Genomic DNA, 26,006 nt, shown 5'->3' with positions numbered 1-26,006 from the left:
AAGCTGGTCCCAAGCATGGGAATCTTCAACTAGAGCAACTCTTTACAAATTCATCAGTAGACATTGCATGATTTTGCTTTTCCACACGTGCTACAGCTGACTCAGAAGCCTGTATCCTATGGGCTTCCCCAGCATCCTGCATGGGGAGGTAGGTAATGCTGTCAGCTTTAACTGTTGTGGGAAATTATTCCAGAGTTAAAAGAATATCCTGTCAGAAGAATCCTCTGTGTGATTCCTACTCCTCCCTAACTTTGTCTTACGTAGACCTAATGTAGTTCCAGGAATAAAATTTTTGTTATCCCACTGCTGTTTTGTAAAACCTCTTTGCCTTTCTGCTGTCTGGAAAGACTGAAAAGGGGAGCATCTGACCATCTCCAGTTGTACTGTATAAACTGACTACAGGACTTGGACTATTTGGTTTATGTCCAAAGGTGATGTGCTAACAATACTTAAAATGGTGCTGGTTGGAGTCATGAAAAAAATCAACAAATAATATAATTTGGTAGAGCAGATATTGTCCAACTTCTCAAATAGTATGCAATTGATTAGTGGGACAAATAGTAAAGTTTTAAAATCACATTTACAATAGAGGCAACCTCAGTGGCATCTCCCCTGCAAATGGGACAATACTGGGGAGCCTTTTCAAGGGCACAGTTTACTGCATTTCTTCATGTTTCCACAGGAACAACAGAAAACCATTACTGAATGCTGTTCACTCGCTTCCAAACTTCCATACCTTTCAGGGTAGGTGGTTAAAGCTCTTTGTATGAGAGACTTAGGGGCAAATTTGTCCAGCGATTAGTCCCAGGAATGTAGTTGGAACTGATTCAAAGTCTGCCAGGAAATCAAGTATCAGAATCCAAATCAGAACTACCCGCTGTGGTCCTGGAGCTCAGGCAGCACAGAAGACTGATTTTGCTTAGCAGGCACCCACTGATATCTGCTGAACGCAGATTGTGGCTGTATTGGACTGGTTTGGTCCCGAACATTCATCGAATGAGTTCTAACACTTTGTATGGTTGATCCACTTATTGCTTCATTTTAAAGTTTACATAGTGTATGCTGTCCATGCACCCTGTGGACAGCAAATTGGTAATGCAAATTACCTGGTCCATGAGTGCAGTCCAAAGATAGACCATCATTATGTGGCATGAGTACCTGCAGTCAGACTGCAGGTACACATTCAATATTCCATTGCAAAATCATTTATCAAGACTTAACTCACTTCAAGCATTGAAAAAATTAACTGGCCAACTAATAAATAAACTCTTACCTGATTTTTAATTCTTCAGGAAAAAATATTTTTCCAAAAACAGTATCGTTATGTTCCTTCAATAATATCTGTCTACCTAGTACACAGTTTTCTACATTTCTTATTACCTCTTGAGTACTACGACAACCTATAAGGTTAATTATTTTAACAACAAATACAGAAATTTATATATTTGCATATATACACAGTGTCACAAAGATTGTCAATGGCAATGTCTGTTGTTAGGCAGTCTGAATAACTCCACATGCCTCTTTTTAACCTATATTGTTTAATTAGCCTAGTTTATAAGGTGGCCATAAAACCAGTTGCATAAACACTACAGACAGGGAAGGAAACTGGACTATTTGAATGAGTAGCTAGAGCTGGAGGGAAATACACCAAAAAAGGGTATCTGACACTGAAATTATAATCTAAATTTAAAGATGTCACATGTATGCAGCTAATGAATAATGAGTTCTTAAACAGCAGTTGCTTTTACTCCTGTGACCATAAACTGAATATAAAAATATCCATAGCAGCCTAGACCAAAGTTCCTTCCCACCGGGTATTCTGTTCTTGTCAGTGGCCAAAAGCAAACCCAAAAGAACATAAGAATAGGGCAAGTGTGTAATCATACTTCTGCAGATTATTGTCCCAGCTTCAGACAACTTCTAGTTAATGGGATTTCCTGAACCCAGTGTAATTTCATTGTATTTATTCACTTTTGATGCATTTCTCTTCCATGATAATATCCAGTGTCCCATCAGGGTCACATAAATTGTGGGCATCGGAAACATCCTGGGTTATAGGGTTCCAGAGTTTTAAGTGCTTGCTCTATGAAGAACCACTTCTTTTTATCTGTTTTGAAACCACTTCTTCTAGCTTCATTTGAATACTAATTCTTACATTGGAGACCCAGAAGACAGTCAAGCTCATTTGACCCTGTCTGTACGCACATGATTTTATAGATATTTAACCTGGTTTTGCTCTGTTCTTTTTCGCATAGACTCAGTAGTCTTAAACTGCAGATTAGAAACTGCATATTAATGCTGTTAACTTTATGAATAACAGTTCAGAAAAGCAACATCCTGATATGGCATGCCATGATGCATACCATTAAAGTCCAGTTTTGGAACTTGATGGAGCATTGTATATGCATGCAAACCCACCCGTACGGCTCTTGCACAGGGTATGAGAGAGAAGGGAGTAGTAGGTGCATCTCTGCATCTCCTCTCACTATGGAGTTAGGGGTAAGCTGGGTCTGTACCTTGACTCTGGAACTGGGAAGGACTCCCAGATGGTCTACCCTCAATATAGCCTCCTCACCTAAATTAATGTCCAGATTTCTCAAAGTTACACAAAAGGCTGAAGTTAATGATAGAGTACCTAGTGACATTTTCAGTACATGTATAACCATAGCAAGCCTTGGACTTGTTTGTTTGGGTTTTTTTCTTTTTCGTTAAGTTCAGTTTTTGGACGCTTAGATACCTTTGAAAATCTGGCTATGAGGGAGTAATGCAGGAAGCTTCTATCCAGGCTACAAGCAGCTATTGTGAGACTTGGAGCTTACAAGAGGCAAATTTCCTTGTAACAGAAAACCAGAGTGAGATACTGTTGAACTCACTTTTTATAGGATGTTGTGTGTGGGAAAAGCAGTGAGTAGAGGTAATCTGGCTTGGAGATGATCCCAAACTTAAATTGCTCAATATAAACATCTTTAAACCTTGAGGCTTCCTAGGTGTAGATATGGACACAAATACGGTGGCCTAGGCCTGTCTTTAAATCACACACTAATTGCTAATATCATTTTTGGAAAGGCTTGTATTGTATTATACAAAGAATGTGTTCTATAGAAAGAAAGTTTGTTTTAAATGGCATAATGTGAGAAACAAAATCTTTGCGATTTAAATGATAATGCTTATATTCCATGTAAAAGCAGGAAACAGTATAGTTTGCCTTGTTAGGAAGTGTTTATTGAATGAAGTTTAAATGTCAGCTGAGGCTTTTGGTGTTTATTTTAATCATACTGCTTGAACAGGTGATTATTAAAAAGTTCTTTTTTCTCAGAGGTGTCACGGATACCATTAATTTCATAACCAAACATTTGACACTTCAGGGTTTTTTTGCCTTTTGTATACCACCGGGTGAATCAATGCACAGGCAGCTAAAGAGCCAGAGCTGTTTTCATTACATTTTTTTAAGAGAACTTACCTAAAATGCCTGAGACAGAACACATCAAGAACATAGTTTTTACAGGGAAAAGAGGAGTGCAGAGTCTCGCAATGCATTAGCGCATCAATGCAGCATTTTATCATTAGTTGAAGGTAAATTGTATTTACCTACGTATCCTAAGACTGATAACTCACTTTGCATTTGCTAAACTACTATAAGTAAAATAACACTTGTTATTCTACCTTTATTTCTTGTCCTATCATTAGCTTCAGGTGCAAGAAATGCCATGATTCAGAGAGGCATAGAATGGCTCATGAACCAAGATGTGAAGAAATAAATAAGTGTTATGATCAAGTACTGACTGAGATCATGTTTTGCTTCTCTGCAGTACACTGAAGTATTCCTTCTCAAACTGTTCTTCAGTCATGCTGTTATTATAATGCAATAAATAGCATGTGGATCTCTTTATACTAATCGTGTCTTCAAAACTGAAGCAACTGGTAGTAAATAACACTGCTTCATTTATTCACTTGGATTTTCCCCATATTTAAGCCTTCCGTGCATATTTTTCAGGACATCTCCAGCAACTGAGTTTTAGCAGAAAAAGTATTGATGGAAACTTGCATATTGTAGAACTCTGTGTTGACATGGAGAAGAATAGTGGCCTGATAAACAGATGAACACAAGCCTGAGAGAGCAGAAGACACTTCATTATATTCTCTCTCAACCATTTTCATAATAGTTCTTGGTGTGGAAATACAGGCAGGTTATGCTGCAGAGCAAACACTGCTGCTCATCCTTCTGCCAGAATGGTGGGTTGGAAGCAGTGCGGTGTTGTATTAGATACACAGTTGTAAAGGTGTATCAGGGGTTGCATACTGGAAGAAGATAGGGCAGGAACATTTCTTCAGGAAGCCTTTGACTTGCACACATCTTTGGGCATTTCAGAGATGACAAAATGTTTTTCTTTATGCAAGGCATCATAAATGTCACCATTTACCAGTTTTACTTTATCACAGCTGCACCATTCAATACAATGAAATAAATAATTTTTGTCCTGGATGGTGTGTTTTTTGACACAGGATTTATACAGAGCTCCCCAAAATCATACTATAACTTTGCCATAGAAACAATTAATCAAGCTTGTAGATACTGAGACATTCACTTCATGTGCCCTGAGCAGATTCTGCCCTGTGCTGTGATATTAAACATAAAATCTTTACCCCTTGCTATAGCCTATTTTTAGAGCAGTTATGCTGCAAGACACATGATCCAGGAAGGAAATTACTTAATTTTGCTGTATTTCCTTCTTCCTATTAGTCTAAGACAATGAAAGACATGTTCAAGACCATCTTTTAACTATAGTTTGTATGGTCATTAGTGTCTTGATCTTGGTGGGTACTAAACTTTCTGGCCTGATCTGTTAGCTACTCTTAACTATTGAAGTCAACATGACTGTTCATATGCTTAAGTGCTTTGTTGAATCAGGGCCAGAGTGCTCAGAAGCTTGTAAGATCAACCCCCCCAGTATAAGAAGAAAAACAAAAAACATGTGGCCAGTCACAAATAATCATTGCAGTTTGCTGTATGAAATATCAGATTTAACAATATGTAATAAATCCAAAGGTTTAGCTACATACAGAACAAATTCTTTCAGTATTTTTCTTACTGAATAGCTTCACAGAAATTTCAGCCTTCTTATGGCATTCTGCTGAAGAAAGGTTAGGTTTGAATGAAGACAGCAGGTTTCCATGTGGCCAATTATCTTCCAAACTTTGATAACTACTCTTTTTGACATACTGTTAGCATATTAATTATATGTATATATTTTGGTGGGAGTCAGTTTGCTGAGGTAACTTGACAAAAAATACAGAACACCGTTTGCTTTTTTACTGAAATACTCATTTGACATATGCTTGTTATTTATATTAAAGTAATACTTCTATGCTGCCAGGTAAAGGTTTTCATATTAGTATGTCTTATTTTATAATCTTTACTTTTTTACTGTATTTTATTCTAATGGGAAAATCTATCAGACACTGCTTGTTAATTACTTCATAATACAGAAATCAGCTTGATGTTACTGTGTTTATTGATGACAGACATTTTGATTGTAATTAAACCTTAATTTGAGCTGCTGTTGTTGAACATGTCTGCTCTGAAATCTTGTTTTCCAGCAAATCCCATTTAATTTTTCTTTCTAATAAATTTTTGTAATTTGGTTGCTTGCGTAAATAGTGCTGTCACAGCTGGCATTAATTGGCATTTTTATACCAAACTGTAGAGACTCATCATCCAACAACCACCCATCAAACAGAATAATATACAACTCTATAGCTGAAATACTTTTACAACAGAGACTGTTATCATTATCACCACTTGACACGGGTGGAACAGAGGTAAGGAGCCATGAAGTGCTTTGCCTAAAGACCTCCAGCAAACCAGCGGCAGTACTAGCCCCAGTTCCCAAAACAGTATGCTGCAATTTTCTTGCTGTGAATCACAGCAAGAAATATATACATATATACAAGAAATACATACCTTTTAAATCTGTTTACCTGGTCTCCTGGAGTGATAGTACGTTGTTGTTCAATTGGTGGCGTTGGGTTGTGTGAACAAACTTCACTGCCGTTCCTGCCTATGCTATGCCAGTTTTCTAGCTACAAAGCAGACTTCAGTTCCTCATGATTGTCAAGTTGGCACCCTTCTGCAACAATAAATGTAATATAAAGCAGAAAAAAGTATTTGAGGCAAAGAAAAGAGCTGTTTGCAGTAACATGGTAGAAAAAAAGAAACCACATTAGATGAAATTATTCACATGGCTGACAGTAATGGAAATGTACAGCAGAACAGGAATGTGGAAAACGTTGGCAAAGATGAGGAAAAGAGATTACTTTTTTATTTAGTTTATTTCCAATAAACTGTAGAACTATTTAAACCAGAAATTCCAGCTAGGAAAAGTTGCAGTTACCTCGCATTGGGTTGGGTTATTTTCTGAATGGGTCTTGAGCTTCAAATTCTGTGGGGAGATGATGAGATTTAGCAAATGTAGAATGTAGGCCTAGGGTATTCCTATTAACCATCATGCAGCCATGATTTAGGCTATGTTGCAGTACTTTGAGCAAAACTTTTCAATGTAAGATGCTTAAATCGTGCATATGAACCTGGACTTTTCAAAGTGGCAAACAGATGTATTTGGCATTGGCATTAATGGCATTTTGAACTGCTTTTACAGGTTAAAGCTACAGAATACATGTGCATTTCCCCCCCAAAAAAAAAAAAATCTGAAATATATTTATTTATTTTAATTGAAATGGAACTAAAGAGTTTAGGTTGGGGAGGGAGAGAAAGAAGATAAATCTGACAAAGAACATCTTCATAAACACAATCAATAGAGAGATAGCTTTGTGGAGATACTCATGTGGAGTTAAAGACTTTCTTGGGTGAAACATAAGAGAGAGGGAATCGAAACAGACATCTTTTCAACATGCTTTAGAGCACTCCCTGATCAATACATTTCTAGTTAGAGATTAAGATTTCTGTCCAACAATGTTGGCTGCATACCCTTGTTCAGTAAAACAACTAAGCATATGTGGAATTTTAAGAGCATGCTCATGTGATGTCTGTAAGGAATGTTTTCTTAAGGCTAGGAACTCATTTTATACTTCAGAAAATTTACTTTAAAAATCATAGCCAAAATAATTACCATTAGCTATTAGTTATTTGAGAGGATTAGTTTTGTGCAACTGTCTGAAACATCAAGAAATCTTTAGCTTGAGCAGCTGAAGGTCATGTCCATGACAGTAATTTACAGGGATTTTTAAAGTAATTTTTCTGGTTTGCTTTTTCTTTTTTTTTGTTTTTCTTTCTTTCGTTTTTTTCTTTTTTCTCTTTTTTTTTTTCTTTTTAAAGACGCTTGAGAATTAAAGTAATTGTTTGAATAAGCTGTTTGAATAAGCTGTCTGCTGTAACAGTCCTTTAAGGAGTTCTTACTTAAATGATTATTATGTTGACTAATTTCAGAAGCTTAGAGCTGCTCAAATGAGTGCTACCACTTAGTATGTCCTTCAAGTTCAGTGTTTCTATACAAATATTTTGAGTTCTGGGAAAGATGAATGCTTGCTGTTTGTTCAAGCATCAGTCTTTTTAGTGTTAAATGGTATACGTTCTAACCATGAGAACATTGAAGTTATAAAGCTTTATAAAGACTTATAATTCAAAGTACAGAATCAAGAAAATCCAAACTATTAAGAAGGAGGATGGTTATATGCAAGTAAGGCTTTTTAATGTGACATCACATAATATGGCATTGCGGGACACGGTTTAGTGGTCGTGATGGTGTTGGGTTGATGGTTGGACTTGATGATCTTACAGGTCTTTTCCAACCTTCGTGATTCTGTGTTTCTGTGTGATTCTGTGATCTGAAATATCAGGGAACCAGACTGAAGGATTCTGGCAGTTTCTTTGCAGTGTTATTTACCTATTCTAGAAGGGATAGCAGAGCTTTCTGATAAAACTGGCCAAAATTAGTCCTGTTAGATACTGGATATTCTGTTAATATTAACTACTCAAATGAGTTTTCAAAAAAGATGTGGCTGTGGGTTACAATGTATTAACTTCAGCTGGGCTTAATTCAGGACCGTTAGCTTTTGTGGTAGTGGCTGACATTCAGGTAGACTGCAGCTTGGATCGCTTGTCCAGTACCTACCACTGACTTTGTAATGGACAGCTGAAAACAAAAATCTAAATAAAATTATAGTAGTGATCTCACTAGGAGAGTGTATATTGCTGAAAGGAAGGCTGGGAGAAGCTTTTCTTTTGCATGTGCTGTAAACAAAAAGTCAAATGTATCATGTTGCATAAAAATGAAACTCTAAAGCCATGAGCTTTAAGAGCAATTTTATAAAACAAATGCATATTTTTATCATTTGTTTTGAAGTCTCTTATGTGACTTTTTAGATCATTCCATACATCTTGTCTCCTTTTGCTTTTAAAAAATTTAAAGAAAATTTCTAAACCACTGTTCATATTTAATATGCATACTTCATGCATGCACATACACTTTTGAGTTTTTCATGCTTCTAGCTTTATTTAATCACAAAATGTCCCACCTTTCCCTATTTTTTAAAAAGTTTTTGTCTCAAGTAGGATCTACTTCCCTATTATATTTCAGTTTTGCAACCCAAATTACTCAGGCTTTAGACCCTGACAGGATAGATTTTTTAAAAGGAGATGTTTTTAGTGTTGTCAATTGTTTTTACAGTCTTCTTTTTAACAAAAAGCAATTAATATGCTTATGTTCAAATCTTTTAGAAAACAGGAATCACAAAGGTGGAGATAAGAACTGAAGAAGTTTTAGTCTTGAAAATGAAAGTTTAGGGAAGTAAAAAAAGCCTGTTCTAATGAAAAGTTTTGGATAAACTTATCTGGTGCTGTCCTAATGCATTCCAGTTTATAGCAGTTGATGTACTTTTATGTATGTATGCAAAAACCTTTTTGAAATAACTTTAATTACATACTCACTGAAAAGAAAGAAAATCCTGTCTTTTCAATATAGGTTGTTATCAGAATACCAGATGTGAGCACTATCAAATGTAAGATTCATTTGTTCATTTTGTTTAAATTAAAAACAATATTAAATTATGTTTATTAAAAACCTTCATCCTACATTTACAGTCCAAGTTGATAGGAAGTGAAATAACATTTTTTTTAACCTCCTCCTGATTTTCTAGCTCAAATAGAGAGGTTATCAGAAACCACAGCTATTTATGAATGGGTTACTAGGGGTTTGTTAATGCAGCAGAGGATATGTAGGAAGGAAGAAAAGAACTGCCTGAGGGTAGAAGCTCACATAAGGAATGAAGGTGGAGCTGCAATAAAATCTAAACAGAATTCTACTGTGCCAGGAACTGGAAATACCAAATATCTTGGGTTACAACCTGTTTAATTACATTTTTGAACAGAGGCTTAGTAAACCTCTACACTAATATATCTGGATGCTGAGCTATTGTAAGCTCCTGATGCTTGGGATTTATCTTTCCCTGGTTGCCCATGTAGTGATATTCAGTGACCTACCTGAGGTATGTGTCTTATCCAGTTCTTGATGACCGGATAATGGCAAGGCTTGATTAGCTTGGATAATCACTACCAAAGACAGAGTGATTTATTTATGGATTGCAAGTGAAAGTTATTATAAGTGAAAATAGCCAGTTTGTAGCTTTACAAAGAGCAGTCCACCATACGTGCGGATAGTTTAACATAATAAATTGTGATTATCAGGTAATATACAATCAACAACAGATTCACTGTGGTTAATTGGCACAGACTGTACATCATTAATATAGCATGATTAATATAGCAGCACAAAGTTTTCAGGTCCCAAGAAGCTGGGTGTTTTGTTTGTTTGTCCCAGGAGAGGGGCACAAGCAGGTGATAGGCAATACTTGAGTGAACTGGAAGAGATGAAATCAGATGAAACCTACTTACAAATGCACTGTGAGTTTGTGTCTTCATCCAATAGGCACATGAAGTGGGAAAGCCCAGCGACTAAGGACAAGTGAAAGCACATCCCTTTATTTATTTTTAAATGAGAGGGAACAATCACAAGGCAGCAAGTTATTTCTTTATATATTTCTTTTTAAAAAAAAAAAGTTGAGTTTCCAAAGAAATCACAGAAATAATTAGCATACATGCTGTTATGAAGACAGCTGCTGCAAAAATGTATTTCAAGGAGCTTCTGATCAGTCTTTTTGCCAGAATACCATTTGAGCTACTTTCAGACACTACTTATTTTCTCTTTAGTTTACAATGCTTCCCTTCTGCATCCAAATTGCTCATAGTAGTCTAATGCCAGATCAGCCCTTAAGGCATCAAAGATACTTGTTTTCCCTCCTGAAACCCGCAATCGGGCAGTTGGCATTAGTGGCTATGTCATACCAAGCTAATTAATAACAGACATAATTTTGCATCACCTGTATAAAGGAGAACTTAAAAGTCCAGAAAAATGACGGGATGTATGTGCACTACCTGATGAGTTTTTCTTCTTTTGACTAATTCTTTATTCCCCTTTGTTTTCCTTCCTTATGCAATCAGTATTAGACAAAAAGCTAGAAGAGCTGGGAATTGGTTGAAAGTTTATACTGTTGATACTGCGACAAGTTTTGCCATTGATTTAAATGGGAGCAAACTCAGGCCTTTGGTATTACTCCTAAGTCAAGACTAGAATATTACTTGGAACAGATACTGAACAGGTTTTATGATATATTCTGAAAGGAGAAAGCTCAGGGATTTACAGACATTTTCACATGTCTTTAGGCACAGATTTCTCAAGCAGTGCCAGGCAGCACTATTGCAATGCTCTGACACTATAAACACTCACAGGCAATTGATGCAAAACCATTTCCATCATTTGCAGGATGTTTAGAAGTAGCAGCATTGAGACTTTTTTTTTAATGCTCAATTTAAATACTTGATTTTAAAAAAAATGTAAGCAGTATATGTTTGCATATCTGAAAATGCCAATTCACTATTTTTAAAGTTATCTCCATTAGCTGATAGAAGGTTTAAATTACGTATGTGTATAGTGTTTTCTCCATTCTATTGAAGGATGCTTAGGAACAGGTGAGGAACTACCAGCTCTACAATACTTAAAACTCCTTCTATTTTTATCCAGAGAAGCCAGAAAATTTGCAATGGTGAAAGCATAATTATATGTCTTTTCCTCTCTTTTTATATCATTTAGATATCAGCATGAATCAATTCCAAGTCCACTGGTTACTGGAGTCCTGTGCACACAATGACACCAAAGGACTTGGGAAAGTAACTGAGCTGACTTATGTAAGTCTCCATTCAGCCTTCTGCTTGACTCTGAATAGCTTCTAAGCAGCAAGAGAAAGGATGGTTCTGTAACATAACACAGTATGCTTTATACCATGTTTCATAGATAAGTAAGAATGTTTCTTTTTTATGTTCCTCTTCTGCAAAAGATAAAAATGATGCATCTGAACTGTTTTGGGTTTTTTTGTCTTTTTTTTTTCAAATCCACACTAGGCTAAAATCATATTTTTCTTGTCGGTGTTATTCAGAAAACAAGAGCAGGCAAACAAACTTCTTAGTTAAGTACTTACATATTTCTACAGCATATAGAACATGAAGCTTTATCTATAATTAGTACTGTAGGACTCTAGCACAGTGCAAATATTGAACAGTAATAATAGTCATTAATAAACTAGGTTTTCTTTTAGACATGCAGGTGGGTTTCACAACCCTGAGGAGAAAAACAGAATAAGAAAAAAGGACCATAGTTAAAAAAAACTAGACAGTAAATCTGGAAGTTGGACAGATATCAGATAAGGAGAAAAGCTTTATGTAAGTACGTGTCAGCCCAAATATATATTGCAGTGGCAGTTCTTTGTACTCAATTTGTTGGCAATCTAGTGTCATCCATCTCTGTAACACGTTATTTGAACAACACAGTAATGTGATTGGTGCATCACAATTGATTTAGTGGGTTCTGGAAAATGGGAGAAATAACAATTCACCTTTTCTTCTTGCCCCGACCTATAATACTGGATCAAATCAGTGGAGTTAATGGCATGTAAAAGTAGAGTAAATCAGAAGACATCATTTCTCACACAGAAAGCTGTTAGCTTGTAAGATTTACTGCTTCATGAAGACAGCAAAGCAAATATTAGAGGTGGATTAAAAAAATTTTTTGTGACATAATGGTATGATGAGTCCCAATATTTCAAGTTATGCACATTGAAGATAGGAGAACATTTACCTTTAAGAAGTTTATTTCCACTAAAGGTCAGGAAAGACTCTTTATACATCTGCCCAAATGCATTGTGGGATTAGTTCATTTATTTCCTCTCAATCACCTTATGGTAATTGGTCCAATCTACTTTGGGAAACTCTGTGTTTCTTTTGAGGAAGAAAATAATTACAAGCAAACAGAAGAAAGTTGATGCTACAAAAGGTTTGGTACTGGATATGATAGGTCAAGCTGGATAAAGGCCTTATGTTTCCAGTGTTGAGAATTTAGGCCCTGTCACAATACATAAAAATATTCCTGTCACAATTTTAAGCAGGAGTCAAGCCTATTAGAGCACTCTCCCAGCAGGTAGAAGGCGGGGACTTAAGTCCATTCTCAGCCCAATCTCTGCATCCCATTGAAAAAGACCTTCCAAGTGTAGGTTAGACTAATCCAGTTTGGGATTAGAAAAAAGAGGGAGCTATGCAGAAGAATGCTGGTAATTAGTGATTCTGTAGGGAAGTAAAGATCTAAATGGCAGTGAAAGACTTTTGACCTTAGCCAGTAAGGTATTATTGGGCATTTTCCCAGAAAAAAAAAAAAAACCAAAACCAAACATTTTTTTCTCATCTATGATTTGTGCTAAAGTTTTCAGGCTGTGAATTTCTGAAGTACTTTAGACAACAGTAAAAATTTAGCAGGACACTTACACTTTATGTAAAGTTTTCTTCTCCGGTCATTGTCTTTAAATAGACAATTGTGCTTTGTAATTCAGCTGTGGAGCTTTTCTTCCTGATAAGAAGGTAGAAGTAGTTAATGTACTAAAGGGGAAGAAAATGGATCCATAATGCCATGCTGGACTTCGAATGCGCTTTTAAAAAATTAAATGTAGATGAAGCCTGTCATTTACAGCAGCTTAACTCAGCCTTCTTACATTTATTTAATTCTATTAGCATTTACATCCTCACATTGCTAACCCCATTGCCATCATGTCAGAGGGACTGTTCTAAATGTTAGAAGCCAGTTGCTTTGAGGCAGCGTGGCGAAGGAACTCTGTAGAATTGAGGGACATATCCAAACACCATGCTAATGTAGTTTGCTACTGAAAATAATCATAACATAAGCAATATTTGCTTTGTTCTCTAAGTGAAAGCCATGTTTCCATGTGTTAATCATATAAGAAAAATATTTTATTGAGGTAAACTTTTCATCTTCTGCCAACCTCATTTTTCAATTTTTATTTTTTTTCTAGAGGTCTATTTGCAGCATGTGATCTTTTTGTTTTTCTTCTAGGAAAACTACATGATTCTGAAGGACCTGTCATTTTCATGCAAATATAAAGTAACTGTTTTGCCTGCAAAATCTAAAGGTCGTTTTAAGGCTGAGAGTATTTTCTTTGTTACCCCACCTTGCTCTGCATTTAAAGAAAAAAACCACAAGCACATTAATTGTCCTGCTGAAGGAGGTAAGGCATGATCTGAAGAAGTAGCCAAATAGTTTCAAATGCATTTATAATCACCAAAAAAAGGTATTTAAAAGCAATTCTAAATGGGAAATGAATGATTCAGAACAAATAAAAATATGACTCATGCTTATGTCAAAAATCAACTAAAATACAAAGCAGTATAGATTTTGGCTACCACATTACTGTTTTGTCAATTAGGTGATAATTTTAGTGGACTTCTTTTTATAGACATATGATTGCATTTCTTATTACAGTTTTCAGTTTTGTAAGGAGGAACAGTTTCCCAGTTATATTCATTATAATGACAGATGGTAACTGTAAACATCATTATGCTGGCATGACCCATCTTTTGAATGTTTTGCTAGTGATGCAAGCTACTTTTTCAGTTTGATTTTGTTTAGGTAATTCTGCTCTCAAATAACAAATAAAGGCACTCATACCTTTTACAGTGTTGCCACTATGGTAGGTGTAGCTAGAAGGTTATGGAAAATTGTAGACTCATGGAGATGTTGGCTGGTAAGGACCTCTGGGGTGAGCTAGTCCAGCCGCCTGCTTGAAGCAGGGCTGTTGTCAGCACTAGGTCAGGTCAGCCATGGCTTTGCACAGCCAAGTCTGGAAACCTCTCTCTTCAGCTAGAGGGTGGCCCTCTCACTTTGAGTCCCTGCTGTCCCCAGGGGAACTCCGCTGCTTCGTGTGTCACCTCAGAGTCTTGCTGACCACCATTGCCATTTCCTGACTGCCCCTCCTGACAGTTTCCAGCATTACAAATTCATTCCTCGGCAACTGCAACTCACTTATACGTTTCCCCTAATCAGAGTGGCTCTATTAACTCGTACGACAGTTTTAGAGCATGAATTTTACTTTTTGCCTGCATCGTGGAGTTCTGTGCTATCCTGTGGGTTTTCTTGTGGTCCCAAAATTGAAAACCAGAGCTCAGGTATTCTGATCTACAGAGAAGCAGCAGGATGGTTGCCTGTGAATGAGGCACTTAAGCCTTTACATGCCATAGGCTTTCCTTTTTGTCGCCTGCAGCTGACAGGATTTGATTTCAAGTTTAAATTTGGCACAAAAATGCCAACGGAATATATCAAAGATAGACTTTGGTTAACACCAAAAATGTGATGGCAGAAAGCTGGCAGGATCCTGGGTAACACCAGAAAGAGAGCTCTGTCTGACCTTGATTTGTGAAATGATCATTATTGAACATTATCTCTCAAAGTTTAGCTTATCTTTTTTTGCTTTCCAAATTTGTAGTGCCAGTTCTACCCAAAGTGTTGGCCAAACCGGAGAATCTATCTGCGTCTTTCATTGTCCAGGAAGGTAACATCACTGGTCATTTTTCCTGGAAGATATCTAAGGCAGACCTTCACCAGCCCATGACAGGGTTTCAAGTCACTTGGGCAGAAGTAACCACAGAAAGCCGGCAGAACAGCTTACCCAACAGCATCATTTCACAGTCGCAGATACTGCCAGCAGTAAGTTGTTTGTTACTTTCCTTTGCTAGTGGCTTCATAAGTGTATGCATATGTGGCCTATTTTTAATGTTTAGTGGTGATGCAGATGTCACACATAGCGTTCTCTGGCTCTGCAGGCAAATTGGAGCAGGGAGTGCTTAATTTTCCCTCCTTGCTGGAGAAACAAGGCACAGCTACTCTTCTTGATGACACATCAAACATTTTAATGTTCACAATTGTCAAATTAGCTACCATTGTCTGAGAAATGCCTGAAGGGAGGAAAAGATCATCTGCATGGCAATAGATAGTTTTTATTTTCTTTTCATGATCAGGCTGTGCAACTTGGCAGTTACTTTAGTTTTACTAATTATTTGGTGTCCAAGTCGATGGATTTAAGAGAATTTCTCTTCCTTTGAGTCCCTCATTGCTCTAAGAAAAATAAAAATCACTTCCCCCTCTGCCAATACACACCATTGTCAGACAGACAAATAATTTAAAGGAGAACTAGATTTCACTGTTTATTGAAGGTGTGAGAATTAGCAACTTGAATTCTTCCCCCTATTTGCTTTAAGATGGCCTTTGCTATTTCAGTTCCTCCTCTGGCAGAAGCAGGTGAAGAGCACTTCATTCAGACTCTGTTGCCAGATCCACCAAAGTCAACAAAAGGGCTTAAGCAGCTGGCCTTGATCCAGTCAGCTAACAACATTGGGAGTTTTTCCATTCACTTCAGGGAAGTGGATCAAGGCGACTCTATCTACAGCAGGGCTGGCTGAAAATCTTTTCACAACATTCATTTCATCAAAGAATGTGTAAAATGTTTTGTTGGACACATCTTACATTCAACACGTTTTCCACAATTCCAAGGCAAGGTTCTCACCATTCTGTCTTCATTCGTAGCAGACTGCCCTAAGGCCTAAGGCACCTATGTTTCAAAGGCTGTTGTTCTGGGGGAGAGCAACAAAGTTGACTGTGGATTTTCTAAAACTATGGGCGAAGCCACCATGCAGTGTGCGGAGCTGTTTTGTTGCAGCTTAGTACAGACTCAGTGTGATCTGCACCAATTCACTCAAAGCTCGACCCACAGTCCAGAGCAGAAGCACAGTGCAGGTTAAGGCTTGTTCTCTTCAGCAAGCCACCTTGCAAGGTTACCTGAAGTGGTTACTCGGTCACAGACATTTGGCTGCAAACAGCCACTTTAGCACAATGATAAGCAAAGTTACAGACCATGAGATGTTACTTTTCACTTCAGTTTTCATCTTCTTTTTTAGGAGCAGGTATATGTTTTATTCAGAATTTCTATTCCTTTTTTTTAAGCTTTTGGTCCAGTTAGGTCTGAAATATATATAAAGTTTTATTTAAAACACTCCTTTGCATTGTGTTATGCTTTAATTTTTTATCTTTGTTTTCCTCTGTTTTCACTACTGTAGAGCCTGGACATTCCTTTTATTTAATTATCTATCACTATATGTATCTCTCTGTCTATTTATGGCAACTGAGTAAGAAAACTCTGGTTTGCGCTGAAACAGTATCTCCTACCTCTCAGAAATCACCAGATGGTAGGGTATTTTATGGTGAGAATCATTCAGTCATTCTTGTTGGTAGCCTCTGACTGATAAAAATTTAATATTTACACAACAGGGGCTGAAAACCACAGGTCCCCACTGACTGAGGAGTGCCTGAATGGGTAGAGCAAGTGTATGGGTGCGATGTATGCACTCCTCTCTCTCTCTCCTACCCATTCAGTATGTTATACGAGGTGGAACAGCTTCAGCAAGGTCTATTAAGAGCAACCCCATCTCAGAATACACATTTGGCAGTAAAACTACATGTATACCCCCACCTTTTCTGTCTCTCCTTTCCCCTTTACTGTCTGCTCTGGCAGTAACAGCAAATTATTAATTATTCCCACAGTCCACTTAGGTCCCCCTGTATGGCGCTGGGTGCAGTGCCAGCCAGAGGAACTTGCCCTGCAAATTCCTGGCCAGCCCAGCCTGCCTGGTTACAGGAGCACACTATGCCAGCACTGTCCCGTGTCACTGCCCCACTGTCCCCTTTCCAGACTGGTCTTTTTCAGCTGGGAATAAGGTGAATCAGGGCTTTTTATACCTTAGTGCTCTTTAGTCTTTAGTCAAGTTTCCTATCTATCTGGGAGCATTTATAAACTTACTCTGAAATTATTTTGCACAGGTGTAAGTGACTACGCAAGGTATGGAGCAGTGAAAATTGAGGCCATCATGACAAAAATGGCATTAAGAACAGAAGGACAGATTCTTATGGTGTAATTGGGACAAATATACTGAAATCTGTGTAGCCACACTTATTTTCACTAGCTGCAGCAGGGGGCCAGACCTGCGAATTGTCATGAATTAATTTACCAATTAGTGGAATTCACAGATAGATCCTAAATAAAAACAAGTTTATATAATAAACACATTTGTTAAAAAGAATGATTAGGAAGTTAAAATTTTATTTTATTTTTAGTGATGAGCACATCACCCATTTTCAAGAACACTAAGGAACAACTTGGACCTCTTACGCATGAAAACACATTATGGTAAAAAAGTATGCTCAAAGGCAATGGCATGCAAAAAATTCAAAGCAAACCCTCTCAACAAAGTGGTGCATACATTAAATCATTTTAACAGACTTCTAAGAAAATAATTTTTGGATGCTGAGACTGATAGAACCTGTTTAAACCACTGCTTTGTGTGAGTGGATCAACTATGTTTTATTTGTAGATGCTCTGAGAATTAACACAATTTTTTTATTTTTAGGATCATTATGTACTTACCGTGCCCAATCTGAGGCCATCGATGCTGTATCGCCTGGAAGTTCAAGTGCTGACGACTGGTGGGGAAGGGCCAGCTACAATAAAATTGTTCCGAACACCCGACCTTCCTCCATTTTCACCCCACAGTAAGCAGTGCCCTGTTTTGACATGTAGTTACATGTTACAGAACTTCAGTCCTCCACATGTAAACAGTTAGCTCAAGCCTTAGAGTCTTTATTGGTTCCAGCAGCATTCCATGAATTTAATATGCGTGAAAATACTGGGTTTTATTCCCCCCATAACTGTCCATCAGCAATGCAGTCTTTCTCTCACTCAGTTTCTGTGGTCTGACATTTGCCATTCATTCCACCACAGCTCTTTGACTTACGCCTGTAGCACTTGGGATTCAAAGATGGTCCGTCCTCCAAGTACTACCTAGGCCTGGGATTGCTTAGGTTTCAAGATTAGATTTTTCTGGGTGCATTCAGTCCAGCATGGCTAGAGCCTGATCATATTTCTAAAGCAGTGCAGACATCCTAATGGCCATTTCCAGCATTTTATAAGTTTCTGAAAAGTACAGCTCAATGTTGTGAAGCTCAACAAAAATATATAATGAATTAGTCCAAGATTCATCTGCTTGAATCCTTTTGTCCTCTCACAGTCACTAAAGTTGTCAGACTGAACATGCACATAGCTGTCAGCACAGGCAGTTCACTTACTTACAAGCTGAAGGATCATTTAGTATGGATAAATGATGGTGTTACATGTTCAGGGTTTGATATGTGCATATTTTCCTATTCTTTTGTTTAGGACCTCATCTGAAGCAACATCATCCACATCACTACAAGACACCCCCAGAGAAATATTAGACTGTTTCTAATATAACCGAGAGAAAAACTGAGCTCCCAAATGGAGGCTAGGAAAAGGCACATCTGTAGGAGCAATGAACCCAGTTTTCCAGTGGAAGTTACCATCCTGTACAATCTGTATCTACTTCTCTGTAGTTTAGCCATGATGAATCGTATTTGCACCAAGGCCAGGATGAAACATACAGCAAGTATCATTTCAATATCACCACTATTCAAGAAACGGAAGATCGCATCCAACTCAACACCTGTGAGGAAATCAAAAGTGTGTGCATTATAATGTTTTTGTATTTCTATGTTTAAAGTAGATTTGAAATGGTGCAGTGTATACAGCTTTGTCTCTTAGTGACTTCAGTGTTAATATTTGCAAAGTTGTCCTGGGATGTATACATACTTTTGAACACTGGAGGCCATGTTCTCATCAGTGTGTTTAAATGATATATTTTACTTAAAGCTCTGCCTGTCACCAGTTTAAGCCCTAGTGTATTTTGCTATTGAAGAAGATCTCCATATGTCAGAAATAGGGACATAAGTAAAATAAATACCAGCAGCAGAAACCCTAAAATAGTATTTAATAATTGCAGTATCACCACAGAGGAGAATGATGATACATTTGTATCAACCATCTGTTCTGAAATGGTAATGTTTTAGCATGTAGATCTTCTATTAACATAGTTAATAGCTAAAAAATATACAGCGTAGATGTACCATTGTAAAGAAACAAATGGCAATTAAAAGAATTGTTGAAAAGCTATGGCAATTAATACAATTAATTGATAGGGCCTGGAAGAATTACTTTTAAAATCCCACTTATAATTTTTTGGTATATAATATTATCTTGAAAAGAAACACCAATTTTCTAGTTGAAAATTTGAATAGTTAACTCGAACATTTTAGAAATTGAAATTCTGAGGCATGTTTATTATTCTAGTAGCCATAGAGCTACTTTTTGGCTTTGGCTTTTGATGCACGTATCTCTTTTCCCTGTGGATCTTTTTGAACAGAAGGATGGATGTATTGGCTCCATGCTATTCTGCTTACAGAAAGAATTATGTGACAATATTCTGGCATCTGGAAAACATTGGCTTATAGTTTATTTGAATGCATTTTCCAAATTTAGACAGAAGGGTGCCCTTTTTAACCATAAGGGTATTGATATTGCCTTATTGTGCAATATAAACTGTCTAGAATAATTTGCCAAACAGAGAGACATCCTTCGATAGTAAACAGAAACTGCTTGGATTTATTATCAAGAGGGTGGAAAGTATCTGCCAATAAACGTCCATACAAATACTCATAATCAGCTTCTCATGTTGAAGATGTTCAAAGTGCCTCTGCATTTTTTGGCAGTTTCCATTGCTCCCTGAACCATCATATGATGAGGCTAACGGAGCTCAAACACTTAGTAGTCAAACTTGACAAGGTGGCCACTTTTTCTACCAGCAGATGCTAAAGACTCACCTGTACTTCATATTTGCCTGAGATATTCAGTGAGAGGAGCTCAGACATTAGTGGTAAATATATTTTCCGTCTCTTGATGACAAACTGTTTTGTGGAAAGCAAATATGGAGAAAAGAAATACATACCTGAAACTGAGGATCAGAGTTATCTTTATCACAGTAGAACATTCACAAAAGACTCAAATACAGTTTGTCTATACTGAAGTTTATAGCTTTTTATCTTATGTGGGTTGATACCACAGGGGATGAAGGAAACTGAGTTAATTTCTGATCACTTGCTCATTCCAGTTTTCCTACATTTCTACCTTTGGTTTTAAAGGGCTCTTTTTTGCCATTCTCTTTCTACTTTGCTTGTTGTCTTTTTTGATATGTACTCAGTGGCCAAGAACTTTTCCAGAAAATTTCTGTTGCTACATGGTTTGAGCCTTTAACAGTAGTTTTAAAAATATTAAAGGCTATGGTGCTTTTAACTCCTTCCTCTATCATTCTGTCATCTCCCCTTTTCCAAAATACACTAGCAAATAGATGAACTATTCTTCATAAAATAGGTAGTATAAAGGTTTATTTTCAATTTTGGCAGAAGGCCAGAGTCTCAGAGACTTTTGTCAGCATTGAAATGTTTCATGTGTACAAGTCTTTACAAAGAAAACACAATTTGAATCAGACCGGTGTGCAGCGCTGCTTCAACATTTAAATGGCACAGGGCATTGGTAAGGCTAGAAGTGATCTCCATGGTGTTTGCTGAGAGCAGGAGTCAGTGGGATCAGGGAAAGTAATTACCTCAGGCTTCTCTGAAAACTTCTGTCCAAACCTTTCAATCACAGTCTATTCTAGTTATGCTGGAGCAAATCTGTGGTGACTTGATTAACGTTAATGAAATTATGTTTCGTTCATAGTGACATGGTAAAGCATAGAACATGGATGTCGGTCTTTATTACAATAATGCCAAATCTGGCTTGGAGATAAACTGGAAGTTAGCAGCCCTGAATGATCATACCATTAGTCTTGGTTCCTAAGGGGAAGCCTCATTCTTCTGAAATGAATCAAAATGGATACTCTTTGTCGATACCAGTCTCTTTGAAGCGTTCAACTTTTAAAAGTAACAGTGTACTTTAGAAGAACATGGAGGGGTTTTCCCTTTTAAAGTAGATTCTGGAAAACAAGAAAAAAAATTGATAAAGTAGAATTGTATTGTACAAGTGTATTACATAGAGTCCATGAAGATGTAAATTATTTTTTTCCTTCTACAAATCAGCTTATCAGGTCACTTTCTTTGGAGGGTCACCTTTCATGTCACCCTCCAAATCAAAAATGAAAAATACAAGGTCAACAAAGCTCATGAATGGATGTTAACTTCAAACTATGAGTGATTACCTGATTATTCTTTGAATTTAGCAGTACAGATTTGAAGTTGTTAGTGCCTAATTCATAAAGCCCTGTTTGTTGAATTGTATAGGGTATTGTCCTAGTTTACTAGCCTAAGTCACATTAAACATTTAATTCAGCAATAGAGTTGTAACTCACTATTTGCTTCACTAGTTAAGGATTTATTTTCTCTAATGATCTTGTGTAATACAGAGTTAATATACATATTGGGATGGTTTTTGATATTCTGCACCTTTACACTAATGTATTATTTGCTATGTACGATTCTGATGGATTTGTCAGTTGACTTCAGGTTGCATTTTGTTTATCATTATTTCTTAAAAGAGAGTTGTAAGATTATGCCATTTTTGCTAACTCCTTTGTGAAGTGGATTTTTTTTTGTTCGTTGGTGATTTTTGTTTAAGGAGAGAATGGTTTTTTCTTGTTATATCTTTTTTGACCATTTTTGATTTGTTTATAGAGCAGGAGAAATTCAAATAAGACAGAGCTTGTGATGTACTACTATGTGTATGATCTTGAATATTCATTAAGAATATAGCACATAGACAATAAATAAGAAGTCTGACTTCTGAAATGCTGAACATCCACAACTTAGTGGCTTCAGAAGGAGCTGAGGACATGGTGTGGCAATGCTAACATTAACATGAATGTTTGGCCTGGTCACACACAAAATCAAAGAAATACTCATTGCTAATATGAATTGGAATTTTACTATTGGCATTAGCAGAACTGTGTAGAAAACTAAATACTGAGTCAATTTATTCCACTATACTTTCATCTCCATGCTCTCATCTGGAGTCAGGGAGAGTTTCAGATAAGCAGGCCCTGATTCAGGAAGGTGTGCAGACAAAGAAACTTCCATATGCACAAAATAAGTCAGTGGGATGGAAGTAAACCTTTGCAGTTAAGAATGAGCTTTAGTGATCTCTCGAATAAAGCATGGATGTCAAAATTTGCTTGAATACCGTCTTAAATCAGGGCCTTATAGAACAAAGTGTGGGGCCCAGACAGTTCTAAATTCTGTGTACAACAACATAAAAAAAAAATTTTTTGTCTTGTGTATATGTAAATGTAGTCGTGATATTGACTTATTTATTAATTCATTTTCTTATACTATGTGCCAAGTATATTCCTACCCTTTTTATCAGTACCTGTGAACATCAATTACTAAGAATAATGTTAATGCAAACTTGTGCATTGTAACCAGGAATATGATGCTAATAAGCTGTTGCATGTAGTTTTAAATAATTAAGAAAACCCTTTATTTAAAAAATGTAAATGAATACCTGCAGATGTTAATGATTATATATGGTTTTGCATGCCAAAACTCATTGTTCAGTTGTGGGCATGAAGTGTAACGACTGTATTACCTCTACTGAATATATTAGTAAGGTACAATTTACAAAGTAATTAACAGAGCTCTATATGTAAAATTTTTTCTTTTTACTTAATTATATTGTAGTAGAGGTAACAGAACTGCTTCTCTGTTACTCAAATTGGCTGTAGAAATTATGTTCCTATAACACTCATTTAAAGTCAATATTTATTTATGTATGTAATACAAAAAGATTGGTCTTATGTGTCTGTCCTGTTATTTAGAGAAAAAATACACTTGTAAAAAATAATTTGTAAAAAAATGTAAATGTAAATAGAGTCTGATTTCCTTTACTCATTATTTTCGTGTTTAGAATTTGTACATACTGTTTAGGTAATAAACTATCCTACATCTAAATCTTGCTACATTATCTCCTCCATACAGAATTTATAGTTTTGTTTTTCTTAAGTTGAAGACATAGAATCATGTAAGAAAAGTCAGCATCACACCAAGTACCTTTGCTATATCTATATTTCATTGTGTATAGTCATACCATTTTATCCTCTGTTTACTACAGCATTTTGTTTTCTTTAGAAAGTGATCAAAATAGTCTGAAAATAAATTTAGGTATCATTTGAGTCTTTTACGTTGAAAAGCAATCCTTGAAGTAAAATATTAGACTCAAAACCTTGCCATCCCTTTCTCTGTTTTAATGGAATAGTTCACAGTGAAGATTTGTTCACCCTTTGTAATGCTACCTTAAAATAATCAAAATGTTGCTGGATCTATGTGAGTGGCCTGATCCTGCAAGTCAAGATTTTCAGGGTACAAAATCATGGTGAAATCCATGTATACACCAGATTTGTAGTATTTTCTATTTTAAAGAAGTGCCGTATCCCATAATTTAAATTCTATATTTTTTAATAAATACAAATATCTGTATTAGTACAAACATTTAACTGTTTCAAATTGTCATGGATGTGCTATTATTCTGAGATACAATATCTTTAGTCTGGGGATGAGCCTTTGACTTACTCTTGACTTACCTAATAAACATTTAGATTTTGCTAACTTGAATATAAAATCAAAAATTTCCTGGTATTGCTTTCTCATTAGAAAAACTGCTTAAATTTTTGGTTTAGGCTTTCCTTTTCCATAACCAGATAATGTTTAGAAAAACCCATATGGTTAAATTTCTCTGCAAGTCAGACTATTTCAATGACGTTTGCCATTATGGTTCAGTAAACCCAGGCAAGAATGATCTATCACCATGGACAGGTAAGTTGTCATAATAAAAATTTGTAATTCACAATATCCATTCATTTTTTCCTTCCATAACTTCAAATAAATGTTTTATTCAACATTGAATTAAAAGAGACAATGACTGGATGATATGAATCATATGAAATAAAGAAAATTTGCTATATATTGAACAGTATCGATCATTTTGGGTTTGGGTTTTTTGCCTTGTGCTTCTGTGCAACTTGGCTTTTGTGCATTTAAAACCAGAATGCACTGAAAAGATTCCATTTCATAAAAAAAATTAATACAATGAAAGCTCTTTACAGCACAAAAAACCTCCCTCTATACTTCTGTTCTTTTATTACAGGTGTTGCATTGTCATTGTGTGAATATATGCCAGCCTCCTTGAGGAAGGCCTTGAGCCAAAACACTGGCTGTTAGCCTGTCAGTGGCAGTGCAGCACCTGTAAAGGTAGAGAAATCACCGGAGAAAACACTGAGAATGTAAGCTTTGAAATACAGCCCGTGTGCAAGACTTGCAGATTTGAAGGGGATGCAGTTCAGCAGAAGCGAATTGCTCTGTCCCCCTTCGGATTGTGCTTAATAGCCTTCCTGCTTCTACTCAGGGTGCTGGCAGGAGCATAGATTAATATTTAATACATGCCTTGCTATAAGCATTTACTGAGAGTGCCGTGTGGCACAGAAACTAAACAATTTATGAATGCTTGCTGTACCCAGTTCCTCACCTGTGATGGTGATTTATTCACGTTACTTAATAATAAGCTACATCCAGGAGGTCTGTTTCATCTCAATGGAAGATCAACTTTGGAAATAGTGGGCTGTCATTTTTCAGGAGAGTTAAGCAAATATTCTACACAGAAATATCCCATTATATTTGTATGCAAATATGTTTGTGCACCACATAAAGCTTGCTTGTCTTTTTCACAAGCTGTCCAGTAATACATATGTGCAATAGGTTCAGAATTGTCAATGTTTAAAAGTAACTTCAGGTTTGCCGATTAGTATTGATTAGCCAACATATTTTTCATATTTTTATTATTTTATTTAGAAAATGTTGCCTGATTTAAATGGTTCAGTCTGCATAGTTATTAGTAGATGCAGAGTGATAGGCTGTAATTTCTACTCTGTTATTTCTATCTAAGTGAAAGGTACAGGAAGCAGATTGAGGACAGAAGAGCATACGTGGCACAAAAAGAAGATAATCAACTGATGTATTTATTTCTTTGCAGACGTCCATTTTCCAGTATTAGTAGTTGTCTGCAAAGATTCAAAATAACCTTTTATATTTCTTTTCTGAGATGTGCTGCAATACTTGCTTGAAATATAAATATAAATATTTCAGACTTTCAGTGAACATACCTGCAGTTAGGTATTTATCTTGGTCATACATGACATACTCAAAGCATGTTTCTCTTCTCTGCTCATTGCTATGAAGATTTAGGTTTATGCTACCTTTCCAATAAAAAATAAAGCCATTAAAATAATATATATACTCATTCATGTATTTTAGAGGTGACTTCAATAAAGGGCCTCTTGTCAACAAAGTAATATTAGTTTTTAGATATAAAATATATCTGCAGCTGTATCGCATTTAAATTATTATGTATATATTATAGTTTTGGAGAATAGGAAACCTTACTGTCTTTTTAAACAACAGCTGTGCTAGCCTCAGGAAATTGTAGCAAGCACACAGAAGCATATTAAACTGATAGGTACCACTCATATTTGCAGATTGACAAATGCCATTAAGACAAAAAATTATGTTCAAGTTAGCTAAATACATCAATTAGGCTGAACAAAACTGATTCCAATTCGTCTGCAAAACAGGAAATGTGGATGAATACCAGAAGTC

The 26,006-nt window shown here is 36.3% G+C and overlaps 1 protein-coding gene across 1 annotated transcript in view; it reads left to right on the top strand.

Annotated features, from left to right (window-relative positions):
* Positions 1–23,374, top strand: part of ANOS1 (anosmin 1) — a 155,496-nt gene extending 132,122 nt beyond the window's left edge. Inside the window, exons 10-15 of the mRNA XM_059821007.1 lie at positions 10,982–10,984; positions 11,166–11,260; positions 13,470–13,641; positions 14,896–15,116; positions 17,870–18,011; positions 18,676–23,374. Coding sequence (XP_059676990.1) covers positions 10,982–10,984; positions 11,166–11,260; positions 13,470–13,641; positions 14,896–15,116; positions 17,870–18,011; positions 18,676–18,734 — 692 coding nt within the window. The 3' untranslated portion in view covers positions 18,735–23,374. The remainder of the gene's footprint in view (positions 1–10,981; positions 10,985–11,165; positions 11,261–13,469; positions 13,642–14,895; positions 15,117–17,869; positions 18,012–18,675) is intronic.
* Positions 23,375–26,006: the final 2,632 nt, after the last annotated feature.

This window comes from Gavia stellata, chromosome 1, assembly GCF_030936135.1.
Source record: "Gavia stellata isolate bGavSte3 chromosome 1, bGavSte3.hap2, whole genome shotgun sequence".
Lineage (NCBI taxonomy): Eukaryota > Metazoa > Chordata > Aves > Gaviiformes > Gaviidae > Gavia > Gavia stellata.
Note: the sequence above shows the minus strand (reverse complement) of the source record. Positions and strands in the feature narration are given on the sequence as shown.